The 18,687-nt window shown below is 50.5% G+C and overlaps 1 protein-coding gene across 1 annotated transcript; it reads left to right on the top strand.

Annotated features, from left to right (window-relative positions):
- The first annotated feature begins 11,077 nt into the window (after positions 1 to 11,077).
- Positions 11,078 to 16,150, top strand: NMUR1 (neuromedin U receptor 1). Its single transcript, XM_063086793.1, is given in 8 exon segments — positions 11,078 to 11,089; positions 11,139 to 11,274; positions 11,277 to 11,422; positions 11,424 to 11,957; positions 11,959 to 12,043; positions 14,926 to 15,170; positions 15,172 to 15,268; positions 16,011 to 16,150. Coding segments are annotated over 8 exon segments (1,395 nt in total).
- The last annotated feature ends 2,537 nt before the right edge of the window (positions 16,151 to 18,687 follow it).

The following is an 18,687-nucleotide window of genomic DNA, read 5'->3' as shown; positions in this document are numbered from 1 at the left end:
GGCCCATCACATCATCGAGGGTAATCTCCTTTACTTAAAGTCAATTCATTGTAGATGTTAACCACATCCACGACATACTTTCATGGCAGCACCCAGATTAGTGTTTGAATTAATAATGGGTTCCTATAGCCTAGCCAAGGTGACATGGAAAACTAATCATCTGCTGTAGATTGAATGTCCCCCCGAAAGCTCATTAAAACTTAATCCCCACTGTGACGGTGTTAAGAGAGTGGAAAATCTTATTATGTAATCGAAAGGTGGGGCCTTTTGGAGGTGGTTAGATTGTGAGGACTGTGTGCTAGTGAATGGATTGATGCATTAATAGAGTAATGGGCCTGGTTCTGATGGCTTTATCAGGACAGCAGATTAACTCTTGCTCAGCCCATTCCCACCATGTGACACCCTGCATTGCTGTAGAGCCACCACCAAGAACAAGACCCTCACCAGATGTGTTCCCTGGACTTCGGACTTCCCACCCTCTGAAACTGTAAGAAATAAATTCTATTTCTTTATACATTACCCAGTTTCAGGTATTCTGTTATAAGCAACAGACCCAGACTAACATATCCTCTCAGTAAAATATATAAAAGATAAAATCGAAGTTCTTGTTCTGTAATAGACTCATGAAATCTTTGAGCCAATCTGAGGCTCTTTTGTCCTGTTGCTCTGGACAAGTCTGTGTGTGAGAATTGGAACATTAACATGGACCAACTGTCCTTGGCTTGAAGACGAAATGTTTGGCTGAGGCTGAGACGCCTGAATTTGTGAAAGAATAAAATTCCAGGCACCCATTTCCCAATATGGGCCTGGAGGCCAGCGTGGGAGGCCGTGCCAAGCCCAAACCACTACTCTCTGCCATTGGCTCTTGGCTGTGCCCAGAACAACAGTCAGTGAGTTCTGGCCAGAATGACTGGGCCTCGCTAGGCAGGAGGCGCGTCACCACACTGGTCCCTTTCCCCTCCTTATGAGCTGAATTGCATTCCCCCAAATTCATGTGTTCAAGCCCTAACCTTCAGTACCGTGGAATGTAACTGTATTTGGAGATAGGGTCTTTACAAAGGTGATTAAGAAAAATGAGGTCCATCCTGTGGAGGACAAAATTATAACAAATTTGAAGATCTTAATTGGCTTTACTGCAATTCTAGAATCAGGCAACACTTCATTCCATAAAACAGAGTGACTGTCCCAATAAGCCCAGCAGAGGAGGTTGGTTTATAGACAGAAAGGCCTGAAGAAGGGGCCGGCCCGTGGCTCACTCGGGAGAGTACGGTGCTGATAACACCAAGGCCCCGGGTTCGGATCCCATTTAGGGATGGCTGGTTAGCTCATTGGGTGAGCGTGGTGCTGACATCACCAAATCAAGGGTTAAGATCCCCTTACCGGTCATTTTTAAAAAAAAATTTTTTTTAAAAAAGGGCTGAAGAAAGCAGAAATGAAGACCAAAAAGCGGATTGGGCACTTCAAGGTCACTTTCCTTATAAGGCAGGGACAGGGACACAGAGCAGTAGAAAAATAACTGATTATTTAACATCAGGTTATTTCAGGCTATGCTCTTTGTGTAAGGATTAAAGCAGAGGGAACTTCATTATCATGCCTATTGAAGACTTAAACTGGCCTTTTTGGGAAATGGGCTGTTATTGCTCCTGCTTTCTCAGAAGGTTAGATGGCAACTTAGTTTGGGTTTGGTGACTTGGAACTTAGCAAGGGCAACTCCATTTGACTTTTACTCTGGTCTTTTGGGGCACAGTACAGGAACCTAGTCCAAAACAATGGCCTCCTATAATTTTTATTTGACAATCCCTGAGAGGTCTGAGAAGAGAAAGTAAGAATAAAAAAGAAAAAAAAAAAAAAAAAGAAAAGAAAAATGAGGTCACATGGGTGGGCCCTAATCCAATATGACTGGTGTCCTTATAAGAAGAGGAGATTAGGACACAGACTCGTGTACACGGCAGGAAGGCAGCACTCTGCAAGCCAAGGAGAGAGGCCTCAGTAGAAACCAAACCTGAACCCACCTTGATCTTGAACTTTTGGCCTCCAGAGGAAATGAGCACATCCCACACAGCTAGCCTCTGGGGCAAAGGGCAGCGGCAAGGTTGGTCATTTAATGGTCCCTGCCACTGTTCCGAGGCCTGAAAATGTGTGTGTGTGTGTTAGCATGTGTGCCAATCACATCAGCACAATGCCAGGTATGCTAGGTGAGCTGAGACCAGCTCTGTGGCCATCCTTGACTTTGGTACAAGCCCTTTCCCTGGACAGTCTGTCAGTGCCCTGGCTGGGTTCTCTACAGGTGGGGCTTGGAATCAACTCCACCCCAAGAGGTACCTTGACCTCCAACTCAAGGAGGATGATTGCTTTAGCTTGGGTTCCCTCACAAGCAGACCTAGAGACAAGAATTGGATGAAGTAGTGTATGTGATGTGTAATCCCAGACAGCACGGAGAAGGGGTGGAGGAAGTGAGGCAAAGAGGAGAGGAAATGGAAGGAAGCGCGTGTTCACAGCAAGTTACAACCGTGGGCCCTGGGGCTCGGCTCACTGTGGACCCCCTGAGAAACTTCGTGGAACATGGCTCAGAGTAGTCCCCCCCAGGTGCAAGCAAACAGTGGTGCATTAGTTATCTATTTTTAAAAATGGTTTTATTGAGATATAATTCACACAACATACAATTCACTCATTTAAACTGTACAATTCAGTGGTTTTTAATATGTTCACAGATAAGCGCAACCATTACCATAGTCAACTTTAGAACATTTTCATCCCTTCTAAAAGAAACTCCATACCCTTTAGCTATCACCTCCTATCCGTCCCTCCCCCAGCCCCAAGCAACCAATAGTTTACTTTCCGTTTCTGTAGACTTCCCCGTTCTGGAAGCTCACATGAATAGAATCCTGTAACATGTGGACTTCGTGAGTAGCATCTTTCACTTTTCAAGTTTCCTTCAAGTTATAGCGATGTATTAGTACTTCATTCCTTTCTATGGCTACATAATATTCCATGACAAACATACCACCTCTTGTTTATCCATTCTTCCTCTGATGGATATTTGCTTTGTTCCCACCTTTTGGTTATTATGAATAATGCTGCCGTAAGCGTTCATGTACAAGTTTTTGTACAGACATGTTTTCATTTCTCTTGGGTATATACCCCAGAGTAGAATTGCTGGGTGACACAGCAACTCTATACAGCTCTGTATTTAATCATATAAGGAACTGCCAGCCTGTTTTCCCGAGTGGCTGTACCATTTTACATTTTCACCAGTAGTGTATGAGGATATTAGTTACTTATTACTGCATAACAAATTGCTCCCAAAATTAGCAACTTAAAACAATTAACACTTAACGTTTCTGGGGTCAGGAATCCAGGAGCTACTGAACTGGGTGGATCTGGCTCAGGATCTCTTATGGGACTAGAATTATCTGAAGACGTGACTTGACAGGGGCTGGAGGGTCTGCTTCAAATGTGGCTGGCTCACTTGCCTGGCAAGTTAGTGCTGGTTGTGGGTAGGAGTCCTCAGTTCCTTGCCATGTGGTCCTTACCATAGAGCTGCTTGAGTGTCCTCACAACATGGCAGTGGGTTTCCACAGGAGCCAGAGATCCAAAAGAGAGTAAAGTAGAAGTTGCAATGCTTTTATTTTTTAATATTTTAAATTGTGGTAAAATACACATAACATAAATGTTATCATCTTCACCACTTTTAAGTACACAGTTCAGTGGCATTAAATACATTCACATGGCTGTGCTATCACCACCACTATCCATCCACAGAACACTTCATCTTGCACAACCGAAACTCTGTACCCCTGGCAACCACTATTCCGTGTCTATGAATCTGACTACTCTGGTACCTCAAGTAAGTGGAATCATATAGTATTTGTTCTTTTGTGACTTTCTTCTCTTAGCATAATGTCTTCAAGGTTCACTGACATTGTAGCATGTGTCAGAATTTTCTTCCTTCTTAAGGCTAAATAATATTCCATTATATGTACAAGGATACTTCAAAAAGTTCATGGAAAGACTCTATTGTCTTTCAATTCTACTATTTCATGAACTTTTGAAGTATCATCTTATATACAACATTCTGTTTACCCACTCATCTGTTGATGGACACCTGGGTTGTTTCCACCATTTGGCTATTGCAAATGATGCTGCTATGAACGTAGGTGTACAAATATCTATTCAAGTCCCTGCCTTGAACCCTGGAGTGGCAGGGACATCTGTGGCTTGTTCTGGCTGCCTGCCAGGGGCTGTGGGTGACCTACCTGATGGGGAATCTGCCCTCCTCAACTCCAGAAGGCCCCATGCTCACACCACTCCATGCAGCGAGAGTGCAGCAGCAGGACCTGTGTCTCACCAAGGGCAGGGGGCCAGGGCAAGTGCTTCAAAGAGGCAGGGACAAGATTTCAGCCTGGATCCAGTGTCCAGAGGACGTCTAGCCCTTCTGGTTGCAAGTCTGGGCAGGGAGCCTCCATGGTCCTCCAGACTCCTTGTATTTTCTGTGAGCTACCTGATGTTCTTCAAGAAATCCGGCCTCAATAAGCCAGAGCCAGTTTTGACTTTTGCAAACCAAGATCCTTACCTGGCACAGGAACCCACCATGGCTTGGGATGCTACTGCCTGCTTGTCCACCACACACTCTCAGCATACCTGTGTGCGGTCCCTTTTCCTGATGCCTGATGATTGCTATAATATGCCCATCACTTTTTACTTATTTTGTGATTCAGTTTTCGTTCCTAAGCATTACTTCAACCTTATAAAGACATTCTATATGCACACACAACTGTCATGTGGTCGCCACTTTCAGGTTCTTTAACTTATTTTCTCAAATTTGGTGTTTTTTTTTTGTAATTCCTTTTACTTGCACTTTGAATATTTACTACTTTTGTACTTATTGGCCACAGAAGCAGCCTGCCTTGGGAACAGGCAGTAATGGGGAAGAATTGTAAAGCAGCAATCGAACCAACTAAAAGTGGTCTGCTTTTTGTTATCACAATGTGCCAGTGATTCAAAAAAAATGTCAGTGATAAAATATTTTTCCTGCTAATCTTATTGCTCCCTTAACACCCGCCCACACCCCGGTCTTGGTGTGCCCCTGCCTCTGGGACAGGTGGAATTCACGATATTCATAGAACACTTTGAAACTAAACCAGAACTGAAGTATTAGTTGTAAGTGGGCATTATGTCTGCAACCGACTCTCATATAGTCTAGAAAAATTGTGCATGTGCACACTTGGAAAAGAATTTAACAAATTTTACAAAAGGTAAAATAGTAACATTTGGAGAATCTAAGTGAAGGGGGGATATAGGAACTCTTTGTAATATTCTTTCAACTTTTCTGTAGGTCTGAAATTAGGCCAATATAAAAAGTTAAAAAACAAAAACCTCGAGAGTGAAGTTACGATGTTGGTCTGGCTTGGCTGTCCGTAACAGTCTGTGCTGAGTTATGGCAGAAAAGCCATGACATAAAGACAGAATTTATAATGAAAAAGAAAGCAGAGGGCAAATCTTTGGAAAAGTCTCAGTCTGGCCATGCAAAGAGTGAAAAGGTGTCTTTGGGAGAGAAAACCAAGGGTGTAGCCACATGACCATCAGCTAAGGAGATCAGAGCCGAGGGCAGAGATTATCAAGAGAACAGAAAGTGTTTTAGCAATCTTTGAGGTTGCCCCTTCCATCACATGCCCAGAGACCTAGGGAGACAGAATGGTTGCAGGGAACAGGCCCACGGTGCCCTCCACAGGCTCACTGCCCAGGTCTGCCTGGAGAAGCTGCTCCCTGCATTCCAGTAAAGCACTCCTTGGCTACTCCAGCCATAGCTAAATTGGCCCCAGGTGCTGCTAGAACTGCTGCTTTGAAGACACAAGCTGGAGGCCTTGGACGCACCCACATGGTAAGTCTCTAGGCTCCCATAATGCAAGTGCTATGGAACCCCAATTTCTAAGGATATATAGAAAAGCCTGGGGGCCCAGGAAGAGATTTGTCACAGAAGTGAAGTCACTGCAGAGACCTTCACTAGAGCAATGCTGAGTGAGAAATATGGTGTCGGAGTTGCAGAGAAACTCCCTGCGAGGGTCATGCTTAGTGGAGCCAGGGGATGGACTACCATGGACACCCCAGAATTGGACTACCAGAGTGGAACACCAGCCTGGGAGAGCTGAAGCATGGGCTGAGCCCAGGAAAGCAATAGGAGTGGGGCTGCCTGAGGACCTGGGGACCCAACTCACACCAGTGCGCAGAGTATGCTAGATATGGAGTCAAGGTAGATTATTCACCAGTTTTGAGATTTGATGCCTGCTCTGCTGGGTTTCAGACTTGTTTGGGACATGCTACCACTTCATTTTGGCTAATTTTTCCATTTTGGAATGAGAATTTCTGTCTTATGCTGGCCCCCCCATTGTATCTTAGAAGTAGTAACTTGATTGATTTCGTAGATGAGCCTTTGGACTTTGGAATGAAACAAGTGAAGATTTTGGGGATGGAATAAAATGTATTTACCTGTGAGAAGGACATGAACTTTGGGGGGCCAGGAGCAGAATGCTAAGGGTCAAATGTGTCCCCCCCAAATTTTCCAGTGTATTGGAAAATTGACCCCCATTATAACAGAGTTAAGAGGGTGGGAAATCCAATTATGGTATTTGAAATGTGGGCCTTTAAGAGGTGATTAGATTGTGAGGTCTACACCCTTGTGAATGGATTGATCCATTCGTGGAGTAATGGCCATGGTTCTGATGGATTTAAAAGGAGAGCAAGTGAGAAGCTTAGCTCTCTCTTGCTCAGCCCATTCTTACCATGTGATAACTTGGTCACCACAAGACCCTGTAGAGAATCCCCATCAAGAACAAGGACCTCACCAGATAGGCCCCCTAGAGTGCAGACTTCCCAGCCTCCAAAACTGTAAGAAATAACTTGTGTTTTTTCATAAATTACCCAGTTTCAAGTATTGTGTTATAAGCAACAGAAACAGACTAATATATCCTGCTAAACACAGCTCTCACCCCAGCCCTGACTCTCAGCAGCTTTCTGGTATCTTCCAGAGAATTCTGATTATAGTTATGGGCACCATTTCTTAAGTATGTAGACACTGCACTGAGTGCTTTAACCCACATTATCTCACTTAATCCTCACAGCATCCCCCAGAGACCCCAGGACCTTGGAGGTATTTCAGCAGCTCCCTGAGTCCCCAGCAGTACTCCTTTGGTATGTGTGCTGCCATGCAGAGTTGGGGACTTGGCACCCTGGTCTGGGCAGATGCCCACCAGCCATGCTCAGGAGATGGATATATACACCCAGAAAGTCTGGGGAAGCCACCTCAGGACGGAGCAGGAAGGCAGCAGGATGTCACTGGGTTCTGATGGGACAGCCTGCCCTGGTGGTCTCAAGTTCAGGCCCAGAGGCCAGGGCACCCAGAGCCCTCTGTACAGAACAGGGGTAAGGCTATGGCCATGATGGCCACTGGGCCTCTGGCTTTTGATCACTGTGAATGCTGTGTGAATGATGCAGCCAGCTGTAGGAATTCTTGACTGGCAGGAGCCTTCCTGCTTCTAAGGCAGGGATGGGTCCTTCCCATCCTTTCTGGGGCTCTGAGCACCTCCAAAGGGTCCACAGTGGGTTTCAGGACGTTCAGAGTGTATGCAAAGTGGTGTGCGTGCACACCTGTATTCCAGTGATGGGGGCGGGGGCCGACTGTGCTCATCACATGCTAAGAGCAGTCTGATGTCACAGTGGGCTCTTTCTAAGCGACACTGCCTCTTGTCACTCATCTGTAGCAGCCCTGTTCTTGAAGCTCTGCCAGACTAGCTCATCTGGGGCTGAGTAGTTAATGCCCAGGGCACCCAGAATCCTTTCTCCTCAGGCCCCAGGGACCATGCACCCCTGCACTTCCCACAACCACCCCATGTCTGGGACTCTGTTTACATGTGGAGTTCCTGGGAAGCCAGGCCTGCTGGAGACTCCTAACTCCCCATCCCCAAGCCCAGATAGTGTCTCATTGGGACAGGGATGGGGGGGCAGAGGGGGTATGCAGGAGGAGCCATTAAATAGCAGTAATCCCACCCAACATTTCTTGAGTACCAGCCATGTGCCAGACCCTGTGCTCAATCTTTACACTTGGTGTCTCCTGTCACCCTTACAATAGTGGTAACTGTCTGCAGTAGATTGAATTATGTCCCCCCAAAACTCACTGGAACTTGAATTGTGTCCCCAAAGTTTTATGTATTAGAAACTTAGCCCCCACCGTGACTGTTAAGAGGGTGGGAAATCCTATTATGGTAGTTGAAAGGTGGAGCCTTGAAGAGGTGATGAGATTGTAGGACTGTGGAGTAATGAATGGATTAAAAATAGTGGTCAGGGGTATGGCTCTGAGGGCTTTAAGAGAAGAGAGAGGAGACTGTCTCTCTCTGTCTGCTCTCTCTGCTTCCACCATCTTGCAATGTGAGGCCCCTGGTTCACTGTTGCCACCACCAGATGGACTTTGGACTTCCCAGCCTCACAAACTGTAAGCAATAAATGTCATTTTTTTTTTATAAGTCATACAGTTCTGTGTATTTTTTTATAAGCAACAAAACCGGACTAATACACTGGCCCACTCTGCAGGAAGGGGTGCACAGGCACAGAGTCACGCAGCTCACCAGCAGCCTCTCCCAGTCCTGTGGCTTTGTTCTTAACCCCTCCCACTCCTCCTCAAAGTGTCATTCTGGGGCATGGGACTCTCCGCAGGATGTTTGTCAAACATGAGGGTTTCTGAACCTCGCCCAGACTAAGGGAATCTAACTCTTGGCAGAGGCCCAGCAGCCAGCATTTTAGTCTGTGCAATCCTAGGCTGCTTAGCAAGTTCCTGATGAAATAACTTCCAGCTAAGGAGCTGATTGCAGGATGGGGACAGGGGGCAGGTAAGGCACCCTGCTGGGGTTACCTGTGGATAGTCTGGGGCAGCAGAGGGAGGCTGGGGGTGGGCATTCTTGGCTCTTCCCAGGTTCCCTCCATCCCTGTCTATACCCTCCTCCCTTGGTAGGGTGAGGGGGCCATGGGAACATTTGAATGGATAAGAGGGAGGTTATATGGGGCTGAGGGAAAACAGTGAGGAGAAGGGGACCAGGGAGGCAGGTGGGGAGTATGTGTGTGGGGGGTCGGGGTGTCAGGGGGTGGGATCCAACACAGCCTAGAGTAGGTGTGTTCTTTTCAGAAGAGGGGGAAGGGTTTTGAGCAGAGGAGTGACATTGTTGGGGGCTCAGGAAGATGACGGGGCTGTGGCAGGATGGACTGGAGGGAGAATGGGAGCTCCTGCCTCCAGGGGATGAGCGCCTGGACTCGGGCTGGAGGACCCATGGGAGAGCCTGGTGGGGGACGGGCGGAGACTGCAATCCTGGGACTTGGGGTGGAAGTGGAGGGGACTGTGCGTGGACTTTGTAGCATGTTGACTTCGGGGGGCTGCTGTGATGTCCTTGGAGGTGTGTCTGAAATGGGGGGCAGGAGATGGGGGTTGGAAGGACAGAGTGGCAAGGGCTTATGCTAAAAGTCAGCATGCCGAAAGGAGAGGACTGCGTGTAAGACCCAGTTACTCAGGCTTCGTTTCTCTGCGGCTCAGTTTTCTCATCTGTAAAATGGGTTGTTGTGAGGCTTCAGTGAGAGACAAGTGCTCCTGGAAGCGCCCGGTCAAACAACCGCTACGGTTTGGGTGGGTGTGGGGCTCCTGCGGCCGGGCCGGCTGCGGGGGCGAAACTGCCCCCTGGTGGCGTTCCCGGCCCGCGACAGGCGGGGCGACGGGGTGACGGAACGACGGGGCGGGCTCCTAGCGGAGCCTCTGTCCGTCCATCGGTCGGTGGGAGGATGCCGCCCCTGGTCTCGCAGGCCGCAGTCGGCTTGGAAGGTGGGCGAGATGCCGGCGTGGGCAAGGCCGGGCGGCTGCACCGGGGCTCGGGCGCGGCGCGAAGGGGGCGCCGGCCGGGTCGTCCCAGGGCGGGAGGGGTCGAGGGACCCCGCTTGGGCGCGCCCCCCGGGGAACCTCGCAGCCTCCCGGGTTTTTCCGGTTTTTTGAGGGCCTCGGGCTGCGGGCTCCGGAGTGGCGACCCTTCCTCGTGGCGTGGGGCGCCTTTCTCGAACCCGGGCCGGCGCCTGCGCGTTCCCAGCTCGTCCCCGCGGCTGCAGCACCGCCCTGCTGGGAGGAACGTCAGGGGGGCCCGATAGAGGAGAGGGAACCCCGGAGCTGGCAGTGCCAAGGGCGTCAAATATTTAGACTTAAGATATGTCAGGTGGGAACAGGAAACAGAAACAAGAACCAACTTTTGGATCAAGTAGTATGAGTTTTAGCCTTTCCCCGCAGTGACTCGGTCCCCCAGAGAGGTGGGTGACAGCCACGCCCTTCTGTGTGTCAGGCAGGCCCTGTGCCAATACTTTTCATGGATTAAACTCCCTGGATCTTCCTAATAAGGAAAGAGCCCCAGAGGGGTTACCTCGCAAACGGCCACACAGCCCGGAACTGGGGAGGCTGGATTTGAATCCGGACAGTTGCTTCCACAGCCCGTGCTCCTAAAGACAATGCGATGCTGTGTGTCGTGCCCATTTTGCAGATGCCCAAACTGAGTGCCTCTTCTAAAGCCCATGGCTTGAAACGGGGGACAGACACCGCAGGGGAGACTGCTCATGGCAAAGCCCATGCCTAAGAGGAGCCACATCACTTATTCAAAGGTTTCAATAGATTGTAAAATTAAAAACTAAAGTCCCATATTTTCTTTTTTGGGGGGTGGGGGGAGGACTGCCCCATGCAGGAATTGAATCCTGGACCTTGGTGTTATCAGCACCATGCCCTAACCATCTGAGCTAACCAGCACGCTTGCCTTTTATTATTTTTTTTGTGTGTGTGGCTGGCCAGTGTAAGGATCTGAACCCTTGACCCTGCTAACTGGCCAGCCCCTATAATTTTTAAAATGTACATTTTTACATCTCTGAAATTGTAATGCAGTACTAACCAGCTGCCAAAAAAAAAAAAAAAAAAAAAAAATTAGAGTATGAAATTGTAATGCACCTTACAATGAATGACAGTTATTTTTCTTTCTCAGAGGTACATAAGATAATGGTCATCTAATGGTCGATGGCACCTTTGGTTTGATGAGTTAGGACTTTTCTGGGCATCTCTCCGCTCTGTTCCACAGACTCCTCTCTGCTTCAATTGCTCCATCCTCCTTGGGGATCTGTCCCCAGAGGATGCGAGAGGCCCCATGCCCTGCAATGACAGTGAGGCCAAGGGGCGCTTTGACTCTGAGGACTTGAACCTGACTGATGAGGTGCTGTGAAATATCTGGGGCCACAGTAAACAGAGCTGTTCATGCCTATCTGTGCCACGTGTCTGCTGATCTTCGTGGTGGGCACTGCGGGTAACGGGCTGACCTTCATGGTCATCCTGTGCCAAAAGGCCATGCGCACACCCACCGACTACTTACTACCTCTTCAGCCTGGCAGTTTCCGACCTGCTGGTGCTGCTGGTGGGCCTGCTCCCAGAGCTCTTTGAGATGTGGCACAACTACCCCTTCTTGCTGGGCGCCGGCGGCTGCTACTTCCACATGCTGCTCTTCGAGACAGTCTGCCTGGCCTCAGTGCTCAATGTCACTGCCCTGAGCGTGGAGCTCTATGCGGCTGTGGTGTATCTGCTCCAGGCCAGGTCTGTTGTGATGCCGGCCCACGTGCACCAAGTGCTTGGGGCTGTCTGGGGCCTTGCCATGCTCTGCTCTTTGCCCAACACCAGCCTGCACAGCGTTCAGTGGCTGCATATGCCCTGCCATGGCACAGTGCTTGCCTTGGCCATGTGCACCCTGGTGCGCCCCAGGGTCCTCCACAACCTGGTGGTGCAGGTCACCACGCTGCTCTTCTGCCTGCCTGTGGCCACTATCAGCGTGCTCTACTTGTTCATTGGGCTGCAGCTGCAGTGAGAGAGGCTGCTGCTGTTCAGGCAGGATGCCAAGGGCAGGGGCAATGAATGCCACAGCCAGGTCCAGAGACACCTGCAGGCTTCAGCTGCAGGATAGGGGCCAGAGACAGGTGACCAAGATGCTGTACAAGTGTCGCTGCTGGGAAGAGGGGCTAAGCCAGGCACTGGGTATCAGGCTGGGGCTCCCAGGGCCTGGGGGAAGGGACTGAGGGTTTATGGAGGCTGAGTGTGTGGTTTAGAGAAACTCCCCTACCCCAGAGTGTGTGTGTGTGTGTGTGTGTGTGTGTGTGTGTGTGTGTGTGTGTGTGTGGTGTGTGTGTGTGTGTGTGTGTGTGTCCACATGCATGGGAGTGTGTACTCTTTAAGATTACCCTGCTAGAAGCTTACACCAAAGATAGATCTTAATGGCTCATGGTAGGGTTGGCTAATAATTTGTGTGGTCCAGTGCAAAATGGAAATCCAGGGTCCCTTGTTCAAAAATGAAGAGTGTCAAGACAGCCACAGTAGAGCATTAAACCAAGCCCAGGGCCCTTCTAAACTTGGCACCCTGTGCAAATCCACTAGGGCAGATCCATGACCTGGCCTAGTTCACAGAATCCAACCACGTAAAGGGCATGGGCATGTGGCTGGGCTCTAGGATGACAGAAACAGGGATCTGGGCACTCCAGGTCTCTCATCTTTGCTCCTTTTCTGAGGAACTGTCCTCTTCCTTAGTGGCTATTGAAAAGTCCCAGGGAAGAGTTCTGATGGCTGGGGCTTAGGTCATGGCCCAGCATTGAGTGAGTGTGACAGGATGCTGAAGTGCACAGCCCCCAGTGGAACCATATGGCGGGATCTGGAGAGAGCACATCCCAACAATGGGCAGGGGGATGCCATAGAGGCAAGATGATGAATTTCTCCCAGGCTATGTCTGCAGGTCCCTGGAAAGCACAGGAGTGACCGTTTGTCTAAAGAAGCTCATCAGGAGGTGTGTTTGTGAGCTCCGGTGGACAGAGCGCAGAAAAGTCAGGGCAGAAGTGTGGGTGGGGCAGGCCAGGGCCCGCCCAGCTGGGTTGAGGCTCTAGATCTACTGTGGCCTAGACCTGGCTCTTTTTCAAAAGCAATGGCCCAGGGGAAGCAAGACAAACTGATACTAAGCCTAGCACTGATTCCCTCTCCATCCTACTGCACTCCTCAGTAGGGCCTGAATCAGGCAGGTGGGGTGAGCCAGGGCAGGACGGAACTGCTGAGACCCTGGCCAGAACCCCATCCCTAGAGAGAGTCCTACCCCTCTCACCCCTCAGGCACAATGCCCCAGAGCCTCGGGTCACTTGTGCAGCCCCCTGAGATGGGCTGACCCCAGAGCTCCGTGCTTGGCTCCCAGCTCTGTACTGGGAAGCCTGTACTACAGGCCAGCTGAACCTGCCCGACCGTCTCCTGCTCCTACCACCCCGAACCCCTCCCCCAAATCATGGGCAGGGTCTGCAGCCAGCTCTCAGCTGGGAAGGCTCTCATGCTGGGACTGGGGGCTTTCTGGTTGCTGGCCCGGGACTCACTGGCTTTCGCTCCTCCCTCCCTTCTTCTCCTAAGTCCACTTTCCAAAGGCCTGGCCAGGATTATGAAGAAAACCGTGCTAGGGTGTGATGGGGAAGACACTGCAGGGGAAAGATAGGGAGTTTGAGAAGCAAACACAAGAAACAAGGAACAAAATTCAAGGCAGACCTGGTGGCTGAGACCCAAGGATGGGTATGGCTGGTTAAGACCATGGCAGGAAGATATTTGGGAGAAAGAGTGAGGGTCTGGCCAGCCTGTCCTACTTTCTGTTGGGGAGGGGGCAGAGTGGGGATGGGGAGGGCCTCTTAATTAAAGGGGGAGATGGTGCTGGGCAAGATATTCAGTTGGGCCTTGGAGAGCTGGGGGCTGGGGCTGGAACTGGGAGAGCCCGGGGACCCTGCAGGCACAATGTGGACATCGTGTGTGTGTGTCTTGCTATCTCTGGGCCCATGAACCTTGCTGTCTGCTGCTCCCTGAGCACATGCCATGTGGAATATACTAAAAGCATATGTATTTCACAGGGCCTGGTTTTCCAAAGCCTTGCAGTTTCAAATATTGACCTTGCAGAGGACTGGAAATTTTCCTCAGGCTCTAAGTCTCTGGTGTAAGATAAAGATTTGTGGGGCCGAGCCTGTGGCGCACTCGTGAGAGTGCGGCGCTGGGAGTGCAGTGATGCTCCCACCGCGGGTTCGGATCCTATATAGGACTGGCCGGTGCACTCACTGGCTGAGTGCCAGTCACAAAAAAGACAAAAAAAGAAAAAAAAAAAGAAAAAAAAAAAATTTGTGGCACAGCAAGGTTGCTGGCTCAAGGACAGACTAGTTACTGATTATTATGTAAAGATACTGAGAGATTGCTGTAAGATCACTTAATTGTCTACTGGAATGTTATCTGGCTTATTTCGCTGACAGTTACCAGCCTATATTGTTAAACTATAATCCCACTTATGTTCTCTTCCTGTAACTTCCTGGTTTGGAAAATAAATGCAGAAAGAGAACCCCAATTCGGTGTTAATTTCCCAAGGAAGGGATGCCAGGGAAGTTAACCACTTCGGGGCTTCTCACTGCTCAGTAGAGATGGGCTTTGAGTAATCCTTTGTGTCTCCATCACCCAGGGGAAGAGGGGTGACAAATCCGTGGGGGGCGAAGTAACACAAAGCAACAATGCCCCACAGTCTGTGTCACTCTAGTGGCTCAGCAGCCATAGCTAAGAGTCCTCTAGTTCCAAGTTCCATGGTGAGAGAATCCGATTGTGCCAGCATGGTGATGGGCGATGGCCAGTCAGTGACAGTGGTGAGGACAGCCTCTCCAAAAGAAGCATGGCCAGAATGGGCAAATTTCCAGAAATTTCCAGATGGGCAGTGGGTGTGGGTGGCCTGTGGGACAGGAAAGGAAGTGAGAATGGGTGGACCAAATTGCAGTCTGGGGAAGCCATTGAGAGGGCTCTGGCGGGCACCCAGGCCTCTCTTCTCTGTCCTGCAGTTGTGTTGGTCGTGGTGTTTGTCATCTGCTGGGCTCCGTTCCACACTGTCCACCTCATGTGGAGCTTCATGTCCCACTGGACAGAGGGCCTGCTCCTGGCCTTCCAGTACCTGCACGTCCTCTCCAGCATCTTCTTCTACCTCAGCTCAGCCACCAACCCTGTGCTCTACAGCCTCATGTCCAGCCGCTTCCGAGAGGCCTTCCGGGAAGCTCTGTGCCACTGCCAGAGACTCCATGACAGCCCCCCACAGCCTCAGCAGGGTGACCATGGGCAGCACCCTGTGTGATGTGGGCTCCCTGGGCTGCAGGGCCCAGCCCTGGCTGAAAATGGTGGCCCAGAAGGGTAGCGAGAGACTGACGCCTCCTGAGTGCAGCCTCCAAATGGCTTCACCCAGAGGGGCTAGAAGGCCTCACGGGGTTTGGGGAGCCTCTGCAGGGATATTTTCATGACCTGTCCCCCTGTGTGCCCATCCCCAATTCAGCCTCGTTAGGGTCCTTCCTCGGCAGAAACTCACAGCTAGCAGGGGCTCAGTCATCCTGCATCTGAGGACATGCCCCCCTCCCCCCACCAATTTCTGAAATGTTTCCACAGGGCCCTGGCTTTCCTTCCCATTACTTGTTGGGCTCTGGCCCCTTCTGACCCTCCAGCTCTTGGCCTGCACCTCAGACCTTCCTCCAACCCAAACCCCCCCAGCTCCCATCTGCTCTGGGATTTCTGCCTGGTGGAGTTGAGGGTGGCAGGGGCGCCCAGGGATCCAGAGGACCTGGTTCCAATCTCAACCCTGTTGCCACTGCCTTGCAATGTAGCATCAAGCAAATTGCTCCACCTGTCTAGGCCTTGGCTCCTTGTCTGCAAAATGAAAGAGGTCCTGACATTCTACAGTGTCGTACTTTAGCAACTTAGCTGTGGTTTTCTGTGTGTGCATAAGTCACTGCTTGTAATGAAACCAACTAATACCCTCAGATTAACAGGGAGGAAATTACCCTCTGCATCCTTAATTGCCCCCCAACCCCTACTTCCTCCCTGACCCCACCCTTGTGATCCCCCCGCCAGCCACTCAGGGCACCTTCTTTGCTCATCCTAGAACAGGTGGGGCCAGTGTGTGAGCAGAGCCCTCCCCTGGCCCGCCTCCATCCTCGCCTGCATGCAGACTGGCTTGGGGGCCCGAGGGGAGCACAGCTTTGGACCATCTGGCCGGAGGATCTCGGGGGACAAGAGACATGAGCCAGCCAGGGTCAAGGAGTGACCGGGTGGGGACAGGTCTGCTTGGGCTCACGGAGGAGAGAAGAGGGACAGGGATGCATAACTCCATGAAACTAAGTCCCATCCTGAATGCCCATGGGCCAAATCGGTGCTCAGTCAGGACTCAATTAATAGATGAAACTTGTCCTGCTGCAAGTCTCTGGGTCTTGTCCTGAGAGGAGACCCCAGTGTCCATGGCTGGGGACAGCAGGATGACCCAGGGTCTGTTGGTCTAGGTTCTCCCTACAGGCAACTTGCTGGTCATGCCCCAGGTTCCCTGACTGGAAAGTGGAAACAATGGTATGGGCTTGCAGATAATGTTGTTTTCTTTTTAAAATAATAAATGCTCATTGTAGAAAATTTGTGAAGCGTAAATAAGCAAAAATGAAAACAACTTAAAAAAATTAAAAACCACCCTAGCCATGTGCTGGAGACGGGGGGAAGTGGGAGTTGTTTAATGGGCACAGAGATTCTGTTTTGCAAGATGAAGTTCTGGACATACGTTGCACGACAATGTGAATATATGAGTACTTAACAATACTGAATTACACACTTAAGTGGGTAAGATGGTAAATTTTATGTTATTTGTATTTATCGCATTTTTTTTTTTTTTTTTTTTAAAAGATGACCGGTAAGGGGATCTTAACCCTTGACTTGGTGTTGTCAGTACCACGCTCAGCCAGTGAGCGAACCGGCCATCCCTATATGGGATCCGAACCCGGGGCCTTGGTGTTATCAGCACCGCACTCTCCCGAGTGAGCCACGGGCCGGCCCAATCGCATTTTTTTTTTTAAAAAGATTAAGTCTAAAGGAAAAGAAAAAAATTAAAAACCACCCATAACTTTACTCTGCTGAGATACGTTTCCCTCTAATAATGTTTGATATTAGAGGCTGTGCTCATAGTCCATATGTAATTTTGTACCTTTTTCCCAGCGATATTCCATCCAAACTCAAGGCTGCACTCCTTTGCCTCACAGGCTCCACTCCAAGGGGACTTCATCAGCCCTGGGTGAGTCCTCTGGGTCTCACAGCAGGTGAGTTCCCGGATGCTGGCCCAGGGAGGCCCCGATCCCTCCTGCCTGCGGCACTCAGAAGAGGCTGGCAAAATCGCTGGCTGCCAGGGAAAGAGGAGCCTCCTGCCTGTGGGTCCTGCCTGCTGGGCAAGCTCAGGACTAGTACGCATCAGAGGGGAAGCACGGGGCTTTGGGACAAGAGCAGCAGAGGCTGGTGGACACTCTGAGGACAATAGAAGTGGGGACCTCTTGGAGGTCAGAGCATGGATCAGGAAGCTGAGGGGGAGGCTGGTTGCAGTGTGTGTGTGTGGGGGGTTCCTTAGTGGGTGGCCCTGAGCCTGTCCTGACTGAATGTACTCAGTCTGAGCCCCAAGTGGGGACAGCCCCTAAGCAGTGAGCCTTGGAGACGAGAGGAATGGAGGGACAGGAGAGATTCTGCAGAGAAAGGGACCTGTGAAAAGAGGCTGTGCAGAGCTGTGAGTGACCAAGAGCTGCCTTGAAATGAGCTCCCAGGGAGCCTTGGGGGGCCCGGGGGAGCCACCAGACCAAAACTTTTGGCTGGGCCTTGCAGTTGTTCCAAAGACCAACTCTGGATTCCAAGAGGCCTCTCCTCAGTGACAGTCAGGGGTGACTAATGCTCTCGAGGAACTTCAGTCAGCATGTATTTTAGAAGGGCCTGCTATGTGCAAAGAAGCACTGGGCAGACTGGGGAAGGTGGGGGATATGGGCTAGAAGGGTGAGCCTTAGTGTGAACACATGGCATGTCTCTCAAGTGTCTCCATAGCATGTCAGAGGACAGGCATCATTTGTCATAGGTCACTGGTTACCCTGGAAAACAGACAGCAGCTCTGAGCTCAGCCCTTGAGGAGGAGGCATGGAAGTGGAAAGGCCAGCAGCGCCACCTGGCCGAGGCTCCCATCCCCGCAGCACTCACAGGAGGGGCTCGCTCCTCTGCACCGGTCAGGGCAGTGCTGCATCTCCTGGGTCCCCAGTTCTTCTCCCAGGCCAGGAGTCCTCGACTCTTCTGAAAGTGTCTGGCCCATCTGGGGCTCGAGTCACCTCCCCTCCTGTATTATCAGGGTTCTCCAGAGAAACAATCAATAGGATATGTTATAAATGTATGAGAGGGGATTTATTAGAGGAGTTAGCTCACACAATTGTGAAGAGAAGTGCCGTGATAGGTTGTCTGCAAACTGGATGCTGGTAGCGTGGCTCAGCCCAAGTCCAAAGGCCTCAGAACCAGGGAAGCTGATGGTGTCCTTGGTGTAAGTCCTGGAATCCAAAAGCTGGAGTCTCGAGCTCTGATGTCCACGGACAGGAGAGAAGAGTGTATCCCAGCTCCAGCAGATAGAAAGCAGTTCACCTTTTTCCTCCAGTTTTTGTCCTCTTGGTGCCCCCAGGGGATTGGATGGTTCCCACCCATATTGAGGGTGGGTCTTTCCCACCCAGTCCACCCAGGCTGTCATGCTAATCTCTGCTGGAAACACCCTCACAGACACACCTAAA

The sequence above is a fragment of the Cynocephalus volans genome, chromosome 1 (assembly GCF_027409185.1).
Source record: "Cynocephalus volans isolate mCynVol1 chromosome 1, mCynVol1.pri, whole genome shotgun sequence".
Classification (NCBI taxonomy): domain Eukaryota; kingdom Metazoa; phylum Chordata; class Mammalia; order Dermoptera; family Cynocephalidae; genus Cynocephalus; species Cynocephalus volans.
Note: the sequence above shows the minus strand (reverse complement) of the source record. Positions and strands in the feature narration are given on the sequence as shown.